Raw genomic sequence first — 10,210 nt, 5'->3', positions numbered from 1 at the left:
ATTATAGCATCCAACATTTATTAATAAAGCTCAAATATTGCAATCTCTTAAATACTGCACAAGTTTAAGTGAAACATTTGTCCAATAATACACCCTATCTCCATATTTCAATATATCAGTGCTCGTGGACCAATTGAAGCCAACAATACAAAATATAAATATATAAAAAGATTCTTAAAAAGAATTTTTAATATATTACATAATGGATTAATTCACTGCTGTCAATGAATATTGTGAACTGAGTATTGTCTTAATATCTACTATTATGCAACAAGTAAAATATGAATGTTAAGATTGAGGTGATTATAATTTATTAATGTGACTAAAAATTTTTACATGTTTATATGTTGTTTATTACAAATAAATTTAAGTAGTCACAGACCATTAAAAATTTATTTTCGGTTAGTTTCTTGATTATCTCACAGTTTGGAGACGGAGTGTCAGTTAGAGATGCCAAAAGAAAGTAATAAGCAATGATTATTGACTGCCAAGCAAACAGTATATTTGTTTTGGGTAATAATTTTGTTGAGGGTAATAAATTTAAAAAGGAAGTCCCCAGGCAGCAAATGTAGTTTGAAAGGCAGATTGATTAACAAATTATATTCACCACAATTTAAAAAACTGACGTTAAATGCGGTTTTTATTACTACTATAAATAAACTTCGACAGATCTATAGATTTGCTGTTTATATAACGTGCTCACATGAAAAACTATTCATCCTTAGTGTTTTCAGTTTGGTAAATGCGCCATTAATAACATTCCCACCCTGAGATTCTTTAAATAACTTATCTCACAGTTTATTTTGTAATATTCATCGAACACAAGAGATTTCTGTTTAAATATAATTAGAGTATCTTTGGTTTTAAGTATTAAAAATACAGCATCTTGTCGTCGTCTTGAAAATTAGTACATACTTAAGCTACCTTGATTTTTTTACACAAGTGATCAACAGAACAGTAACTTGTGTGCATATAACAAACAATACCTAACAAAAGAGGTAGAATAACATAAAAAACAGTTTAGAAAACAAATTTATACATCATTAATGACAAAAAAAACATCAAAAACAAGATAAGATTCCAGTCTCGGTGCAACAAAATAAATTAAGACAAAAAAACGCAAGCTAAAAATGAGTAACACAGGCAAGAGTTTGTACTTAATTAACCCTTCATTTATCCTCATCAGTTTTCTCCACGTCGTCCTCCGTGACAGTGTTCTCGCCCTCCGATTGCGTGGCGGAGGAGTCGTCTCTCGACTCCTCCGACACCGTTTTTATGACCCCGTCCACCAGCGTGCCGGCGTACTGCTTCAGCTCCGAGTTCAGCGTGGTGGCCGTGTTGGCGTCCTTTTTGCGCACGCCCACCGGCAACGGCAACGACGACGGACGCGTCTGACGTTGGAACGGAAACAATTTGCCGGCTTCTCCCTAAAAATGAACCGCGTAAAAATTGGATTACACTATGGTGTTTGGACTATTACTTGAGGGGTGTGGACGGCGACGATTTCAGTTTGAGTCGCTATTCCGTTGTCTTTAAAGTTCTGGCTTATGCCTGTCGATTGGCTGAAGGCGGTCATTACTTTTACAATGTCCTGCATGGAACTTTGTAGCTGTTGTATCTGAAATTGGATAATTGTTTAATATGTTTTAATGACTTGTCAATGAATATGTACTTGATTTTGTAGCATGGTGCAGGTCTGGGCCAGTTCCTTGACGACTTCAGTATTATTGCCCAGAGACAAGTTAGTCATACTAACAGAGTTGCTAACACCCTCGCTGGTTCCAGTTTCCGGCTGGAGTGCAGAAATCTTCTTCCAAAGGGCACTGATCGCCTCAGTCTGTAACATCTGTATCTTTCTTTCACTCTCCAAAGCTGCCTTCGTGTTCTCCATATCCGAGGCCAGTTTTTGAATGTACTGATTGGCCCTCTGATTTTGCAAAGTCCTGAACATCTCCTGCACCTCCTTATTTTTATTCCTGGTGTAATAGCCTCGCCACATTTTCTGAATAAAAACCACCGCCTGTTCAACTTTGTCCTCATTGCTGCCGTTGCTAGAAAGTTCCGCGTCCTTCTGCATCCTCCTCTCTTCCGCCTTCATTTGGATAGTCTGAAGCTTTGAATCGCAAATCTCCGACTCCTCCTCGCTACTCGGCGACTTTCTCAAAATCGTCTTTTTCGGCGTGTCCGGCTTGCTGTTCGAATTTAAGTTGTTGTTGATGCGCTTTTGACGTGCAGGCGACGGCGAACCGGTCTTGCGCATCTCCGGATTGATGTTCGTTCGTAGTCTACCAGGAGTCGGTCTGGTCGGTTTCGGGGATCTGACCGGCTGCACTTTAGTCTTGTTGGTGACTATTGGGGTTGGGATTGTTGAATTTATGCGACCGACCAAACCAGGAGGTCGGTAATCCGGACTCATTAACGACTCCGGAACTGGGACCATTTTTGAGAGGGCTTGAAGTGGACTGTTGATAGGTTCAGAATCTGCAAAAACATTAGTATTAATCATGTTCAATTTGATTTCTTTTGAATTACCTAAACACTTTTCAGAGATTATGTAATTGTTGGTGTCATTTGTTGTTTTGGTGTTGTTCTGTCTGAACATTGTAGGATCTAAACTTCTCGACATTAGTTTCGGATTGTCGCTGTCGTTGTTTGTGCTGTAACAGCTCGAAGTCATGCGATCAGGCGATTTTAATTTATTGCTTAATCTTGAGACTAAAACAAAAGGTACATATAAATACCAAATTTAAAAAATACTCTGATATATACTGATAATACCGTTCATTCTTGGCGAACTCTTGTTGATTTGCAATTTCTTTCTTGTTATTGGTGATGGTGTTGGAGTGTCTAGAACATTTTCTTTAATGAATGTGGTTGAAATAACATTAATTAACCTAATCTGTCATTGAAAACAGACTTGACAAAAAACTATGTAAATAAAAATTATATAGGGAATTCCACACCAAATCAAATTTTTAATTTATATAATTACATGTCATTTTATTGTGAATGAGTTATGAATAAAAAACTAGAAAAGAGCGATTTCTTGAGAAAATTGTAATTTTATGATTTTTCATCGCCCAATTTTAGTTAGAAAGCTTCATAAATATTTAATTATTCTATTTCTTATATAATCCCAAAAACGCATGACAAATTGATCATTACCGCCTTGTTCTTTGAGTTGTTGCTGATGATGTTGAGCTTTGCTTAGTATCAATCTGAGTTTACGATCCTCCTCAGTCTCTAAAGTTTCACCAGTTAAAGGACAGACAGAAGCTAAATACTGAGTAAGTTCCTGCTGATCACCAACTCGAAAATGTCGACCTCTACCTTGCGAATACAACCATTCAGCCCTTAAACTATGACATGGAATATTAAATAAAGTAATAGTGACAAATGATTGATGTAACTTAATTGTTTACCTTTCTATAGCATCAACTACATAATCATCTATAACACTAACATTCAAGCACCAGTTTATTACAAATGGACGGTAATCAAAGCCTCTGTTAATTGTTAAGAAAAATATTACACATTAAGCACATATATTTTTATTATTTATTATAATAAGAGATAGAATATGAAACATATTGCTCATTTTTAATCACAATGAAGTATTATTTTCCCACCAAAACATTGTTTAGTTAAAAAGGATACACATTATTCCCAGTCATGTTAACACAAGGATTGTTAGCAATGGAGATTTTTGTTAAATTTGTCAAATTGACTAATCTTGAAATCTCATTCAGATCAGTTATATTGTTAGAAGCTAATGTTAATGTTGTTAAACTAACAGGCAAAAATCTATCACACTGGCTTAAATGATTGATCTTGTTTTTATGCAGATACAATTCCTAAAATAATCAATTAAAACCCAGTTATTTATTAAATTTTAATAGTTCCAATCCAGTTTAACAGAAATCTTACCTTGAGACTCTTTAAATATGATAAATCACTAATATGAGAAATACTGTTTTCAGACAAATCTAAATATTCTAAATTAGTGTTTGTATGTAAATGTTCAATGGTCTAAAACTTAAAAATTAGTAAAACTGTAACAGCAGCACAGTAAAAAACAACCTTAATACTGTTTCCTGATAAACATAACCACTTCAAGCAAACAAGCTCTTTCAGCCCCTCAATTGTAAGAATACCATTGTGTGCCAGGTTTAGAGTGTGCAATGAGTGTAATCTGCACACCCCATACATGCGCAGCAATTGATTATTCACAGCAGACAACTATAAATAAAAAGAGGTTATTTTTTTAACATTCACATTTATTTAATTGTACCTTTTGAAGTTTAAAATATGAATCAATGTTGTCCAAACGTTGGAGCTCATTGTCATCTAAAATAAGGGTTGTTACATTGCTTTCAGTGGGACTGGGTTTGTTAAGTTTTTTGAGCTTTTTATTCGATAAATCGAGAGATTCCGGACTTTCCTCTAAAAAAACAAGAAGCGTTAATCGAAGCAATTAAATGGATAATTAATTATTAATGCCCCGTTAACCGTTATTAATGAAATAATGTGCATTATTTGGATTTCGAGTGATAAACCCATAACCGGTGTAATTCAAAAGTACATAATTACCCATTGAAACTTAGGTCATAATAATATTAACAATAAAAACATGTACGTCGTTGTTTACTATATTTAAATTGTTTCTAAAAATAGTAACAAATATTGGATTTTGACAATCGTCTTTGACAGTTATGATTTATAAACGTCTCAAGTTATGATATACTTTTATAAATCAAATAAAGCAATAAATGGTTTTAATATTTTATTAGCAGTTTTAGTGCAGGTATATAAGCAATTTATCTAATACATTAAATATTCAAATATGTAAATACAACCATAATTGTCCCAAATAACAATCAAAATAAAAGCTATATTTTGAAAGTTTTTGTTCAAGTTTATTCAGATGCTACCAACTGTTAAAATAAAATCATCACAACAAATCCTCTATTTTTTGCTCTTTAATATAAATAACACACTTTTGAAATTCAAAAATGTGTATTAAATGCTAAACATAATTGAAAACATGTTATTAATATCCGAATAATTGTAAATAATTTAATTTAACTCACATGACAGTGGCCCGTTATGTTGGCAGCATTGACAGAAATAAATATGGAGTTAATTTGCGATTTGAGACGATGACTTCATTTTCCATCGAACAAATATTTAGACGGGCCTGAATTGTTATTAAAGCCGTCTTGAAAGTGCGGTCGAACAACACGGACCGATCGTCGAATTGTTGCGTCGGTAACTGAGTGCAATAAACCTGACAGGTGTTAGAACTAAAAATAGTTAACAAGCAAAATATATCAGCTGAGTGGTGCATTAGCGATTTTCGGGACTGATTTATTTGTGTTTGTTTTTGTTCGGGACGAAAGTGGCATTTAAGTTAACAAACTGGAGCGTCTACCGGAATATCTACGCGACACCGTTGACTGGTTCATCGGGTAAGGTGTATTTTAGTTATTTTGTTGGAGCCTCCAAATTAGGCGTTCTAATTTCGTACAATTACACCATCTCAATCAATATTATTTGTAATAAACAACACGCGTAATTATAGTACTGTCGCCTGTTTTATTAAAGGAACGTACGCGTTAAACCAATAACAAGTTTATTGTTCATTAGAGCCTTAATTGTTCTCCTGATGGTAAATCCAATAAATCGTGAGCTGTAAGGTTTCGCGACGCCTGTAATGAAATCTTGTTATCGGGGTTTATTCCACCCTGAACTTGAGTGAGATGTGGTTGGGCAAAACTTTGTCGCGAGCCAAAATCGACAATCAAGTCCGTGTTCTACCACTGGACATTGACCAAACTGTCAGCTGTTTCTGCCGGTTACGACAACTTTAATACGGCAATTCTGATACAATTTAATATTTTCATGTTGTTACAGGAAGGCCAGACGTAAAGAAAAAGAGGGAACAGATGCAAACACCAGCGGCGACTCGAAACTGTACCTGGAGGCACAAGTCCTGGAAAGGAAGCTGCCCGAAACAGACATGAGACTCCTAGTCGATTTGCCAGCTGGTCTGGACTACAACGAGTGGCTCGCGTCGCACAGTAAGTGCCTCTATGATCCTTTGTTCAGTTGTGCAAATGTTTACCAGAAAAATGAATCATTTGTTTGACATAATCTGATTATGTTCCTATCAATATTTGCAGCTTAAGTACTTGGAAATGTGGCTGTAGTTTAGATCTGAATCAAACACAAGTCGAAGAAAAATAAACTTTAAAAGCAACTGGCTGATTATTTCAAAACAATTATATTTATCTTCGATAATTATCTTGGGTCTTAACGCACGACAATTATATAATACACAAAATGATTAGCTCAATTATTTTATGTTTATCCGCCTAATTTTTCACCAAACAACTTACGTAACAATACACACATTTTTATCGTTCAATTGTAAAATCAAATTGTGCCTAATTAAAAGTTATCGACGGTTTTTGCGACCCACAGATTTTCCTGTCGCCGTTTTGGATTGCGTAACGAGCGAAATTAAACAGTTTTAATTTGGTGTTCACGAAAACAGGAAGTTAAATCACCGCCATGGAAAATTTCAATTCGTCCATTGTAGAAAATGTCTGAATTAACTGTTTTAATTAATGTGGTGTTTATTAAGTCGTCGGTTTTTAATTTGTTTTGATACAAACTTGTTTTTATATTGAAATATTTTATTTTGATGTTTCTACTTTGAAATGTTAATTTTAAGCTATAATTCATTCGTCCAAATATTTGCTTAATCGTGGTTTTAAAATTATTAGGTTTTTGATCAATTATTGTCATCGTCAATTTAAAATAAATTAGATAGAATCATCTCTATTAAAAGATTGGAAAAAAAAGAACAATTAAAAAATCACTTGTTTTATTGATCAGACGATTGTTTAATTAAGTCATTTGTTATTTTTAAGTACAGAAATTTATTTTGTTTTTATGATTATAAATTCATTGTTTATTATGTTATTAAGACTTTGATGATAGATGTAAGAAATTGTTAAATATTAAAAATTATTTTTTTTAATTAAAGTATTTAATGTAAAATTTCAATTAAAGTAAATAAATTAAATAACATTATTTCTATTAAAATATTTTAAAATACTAATAAAAAATAGCTTGTTATATTGATTATATGATTAAAATAACTCAATATATAATAAGTTATTTGTTACTATTGTAATTAGTTTTGATTCTTTAAAATTTTAAATTTTTGTACTGTATGTAGTTTAATATAAATATGAATTGTTGAAAAATATTAATAAAAATCATATGTTTTAGTTATATTAAGTCAATTCTCACTAATCGAGAGTAAAATTGTGCAAAATAATAACAACCTGTATTTTTCAGCGATGGCCCTATTCGACCACGTGAACCTAGTGTACGGGACAGTTAGTGAATTTTGTACTCCCTCCGGTTGTCCAGATATGACAGGTCCAGGTCAAAAGTAAGTGCCCGCCCGAAATCTATTGTTTAGTCGGTGAAAAAAATAAATAAATAATGTAAAGATTAAAGAGATGCGACTAACAAAACAGGGCCGCGACCTTCCTCGAAACGTGTCGCGGAAGTGGGTCAATAATAATGTGTTTTCGTTGTGGAAAAAACGTGTCGATTGCGATTAGCGTAATTGGGTTATATTGAAGATTTGGAAATTTGCTATTGCGATGCTTTACCATTGTTTACGTAATTTATTTCGTGTGTTGAAGACAGGAGATCGATTTTATTACTGTTTTGTTTTTATGCGAAAGTTTATAAACATTTATAACTGATAATGTTGTTTTTATGGATATAATTCACAACGTCGCATAGACAATTGATTTTAATTTTAATTTTATTCCAGAATATATTTGTGGTTTGACGAGAAGGGAAAGAAGACGAAAGTGGCCGCCCCTCAATATATAGATTATGTGATGACTTTTATTCAGAAAACTATAAGTGATGAAAATATTTTTCCTACTAAATATGGTAAGATCGTTATACTATTAATATTAATGTTACGACTTTCTTTGTTTTTTACATATTGAGTCATGGAACATTGTTTTCTAATCTATTATACAGTTACAAAGACGAATATTTCAATAAAAATGCAAATACTCCATGCATTATTAATCCAGAACGTTTGTTTGTCCTTTCAGCAAATGAATTTCCCTCGTCGTTCGAGTCAATAGTGCGCAAGATCGTGCGGCTGCTGTTCCACGTGGTGGCCCACCTTTACGCGGCCCATTTCAAAGAGGTGGCGCTGCTCGGCCTCCACGCCCACCTGAACCTGACGTTCGCCCATCTGACCGCCTTGCACAGCCGATTCGCGCTGATCGACGCTAAGGAGACGGAGGTGTTGCGTGATCTGGAGGTCGCGTTGCGACTGACCGGCGAGCAGGAGGCGCAGCTGGATGTGGCGGCGGGCGATAGGCCGGATGTGGCGGTCGCAGCGACCGAGGGCGGCGATGCGGAGGGGGCGCGGGCTCTGAACCAGGACGACGCCAGTAAGTCGACTAATTTCCTATCAAGGTTTGACATTAAAATTTTAGTTGGAGTTAAAAAATCACTCACCTGATGTTCCTTTATTTTAAATTTAAATTCACGCATGTTTTGACCTGGTTAACATCCGGGACTACATCATAAATGCAAATCAATGCAAGTAAAAATAAATTTTTATTTATTAAAATAAATAATATATAAACTTGTTTTGTACATCCAATCTAAAATGTGGCATGTGTTCTAATTTGTTAACAATTTGTAACTATTTAACAAAAAATAAAAACAATAGTAGGAAAGTGTTGCTTTGATCCCCAATAAAGAGAAGGTGACTCTTCACTAATATGCTTGATAGAATTTAAAAAAATATTTTATTTCAGATAGCGACAATAAATCCTAATCGGCGAGAGACTGGAAGCTTCATGTGATGTCGGGGAAGTTATTTCGGCGATCTCCTCTCGAAATGATGATGTTTTGTTGACGTATATTAAAATAGCTAGAGCATGTGATTTACCAGGACTTTAGTGCTGCGGTTTTTTATTTTTTAATTTGTTGTTTTTAACAATGTTAATTATTTATACGATGGAATAGTTGAATTTCTCAATTGTGCTCCAACGGGATGATGACTTACGAGAAAAACGGGGACGGACGGAATGTTCGCGAGAAGTATTCTTTCTAGTCTCAAATTTTATTTTGTTCTTAGGAAACTGCTCGAATCGTCAAACACGTTCATTCATTCACATATTAATTACGTGCACGCCTTGTTTTGTTAATTTATCGATTGTTATTCGACGTTTCGTCCCCGTTTCAGTTTCGCCCTTTTTAATCGACCATCACCTTAATTATCTGTTCCTCACGTTCATCGTAAACATTTTTATTTATTGGGAGTTTCGAACACCAGATAGTTTAGCTTTTACGGACTTTTAGTTAGTAGGTTACTTTTTAGCGTTTAAATTCTTTGACTTGTTTTTTCCTGTGATATTGAAAAATGATTAATTAACTATGTGTATTGTGTATTTAATCGTTTAAAACCTAACGCATTTTTACCAAATATTTTTTTAATTTACGGGACAATTATATTGGTATGCTTCTTTTTTGGTTGTGTTTGCATTTTTTAAAACAACTATCTAGTGTTCCGGACAAATTAATGAGACACAATTAGATGGTACTTAATGAATCACAAGGCGAACCTATGACAAACAGAGTTGACATTGCATTGATGATTATTTGTGAATATGCGAACATTTGCACGTTGAATTATATGTGAATGCTTCATTTGGGTATTGCATAACAACAAAATGTATATTCACAATTTAGTCAAGCACAATTTTATATATTACATATTAGAAAATTTCACACGTTCCACGAGATTTAAATAAAAAAATTCTAAGCATATTTTATTATAAAAGTGTATTGTTAATTAAAAGAGTAGTGGTAACTCTTTTTGTCCAGAATTTTTAGATGAATCTTCCTTAAAGACTTAAATCGATTGTGCACTATATTTCAGAGAGTTTTATTATTGTGATTTTAAAAAGAGGCATTTCATTTTATTTTCTGTACAGTGTTGATTGTTCCTGATGCTAATGTATATATTATATTGTAATATGAATTTTAGTTTATTATTTTTAGATTCTGTAAACGGCTATTAGATATAGCATTTGTTGAAGAATGAAAAATAAAATCACCAAATGTTACACACAATTTATTTTATTTACCT

At 33.6% G+C, this 10,210-nt stretch overlaps 2 protein-coding genes across 5 annotated transcripts; one reads left to right on the top strand and one right to left on the bottom strand.

Annotated features, from left to right (window-relative positions):
• Position 1: 1 nt before the first annotated feature.
• LOC109598125 (centrosomal protein of 97 kDa) lies at positions 2-5,468 on the bottom strand. 3 transcript variants are annotated; one of them, XM_049970012.1, is made up of 12 exons: positions 5,091-5,468; positions 4,292-4,443; positions 4,081-4,239; positions 3,928-4,029; positions 3,658-3,854; positions 3,423-3,506; positions 3,166-3,359; positions 2,779-2,847; positions 2,533-2,715; positions 1,673-2,481; positions 1,481-1,618; positions 2-1,427 (listed from the first exon to the last, which is right to left on the bottom strand). In XM_049970012.1, the coding sequence occupies exons 3-12, from the start codon at positions 4,207-4,209 to the stop codon at positions 1,170-1,172; spliced, it is 2,163 nt and encodes a 720-aa protein (XP_049825969.1). In that variant the 5' UTR covers positions 4,210-4,239; positions 4,292-4,443; positions 5,091-5,468; the 3' UTR covers positions 2-1,169. The 3 variants fall into 3 exon arrangements, with proteins under 3 accessions (XP_049825969.1, XP_019869523.2, XP_049825968.1); XM_020013964.2 differs by lacking the exon at positions 5,091-5,468 and adding an exon at positions 4,591-4,701; XM_049970011.1 differs by lacking the exon at positions 5,091-5,468 and adding an exon at positions 4,591-4,701 and having other exon boundaries at positions 1,673-2,715.
• A 171-nt stretch (positions 5,469-5,639) lies between these two features.
• On the top strand, positions 5,640-10,187 carry LOC109598116 (MOB kinase activator-like 2). 2 transcript variants are annotated; one of them, XM_020013952.2, is made up of 6 exons: positions 5,640-5,854; positions 5,914-6,080; positions 7,369-7,465; positions 7,859-7,983; positions 8,154-8,526; positions 8,874-10,187. In XM_020013952.2, exons 1-6 carry the CDS (start codon positions 5,760-5,762, stop codon positions 8,875-8,877), a joined length of 861 nt encoding a protein of 286 aa, XP_019869511.2. In that variant the 5' UTR covers positions 5,640-5,759; the 3' UTR covers positions 8,878-10,187. The 2 variants fall into 2 exon arrangements, with proteins under 2 accessions (XP_019869511.2, XP_019869512.2); XM_020013953.2 differs by having other exon boundaries at positions 5,648-5,854; positions 8,154-8,501.
• The last annotated feature ends 23 nt before the right edge of the window (positions 10,188-10,210 follow it).

The sequence above is a fragment of the Aethina tumida genome, chromosome 7 (assembly GCF_024364675.1).
Source record: "Aethina tumida isolate Nest 87 chromosome 7, icAetTumi1.1, whole genome shotgun sequence".
NCBI lineage: Eukaryota > Metazoa > Arthropoda > Insecta > Coleoptera > Nitidulidae > Aethina > Aethina tumida.
Note: the sequence above shows the minus strand (reverse complement) of the source record. Positions and strands in the feature narration are given on the sequence as shown.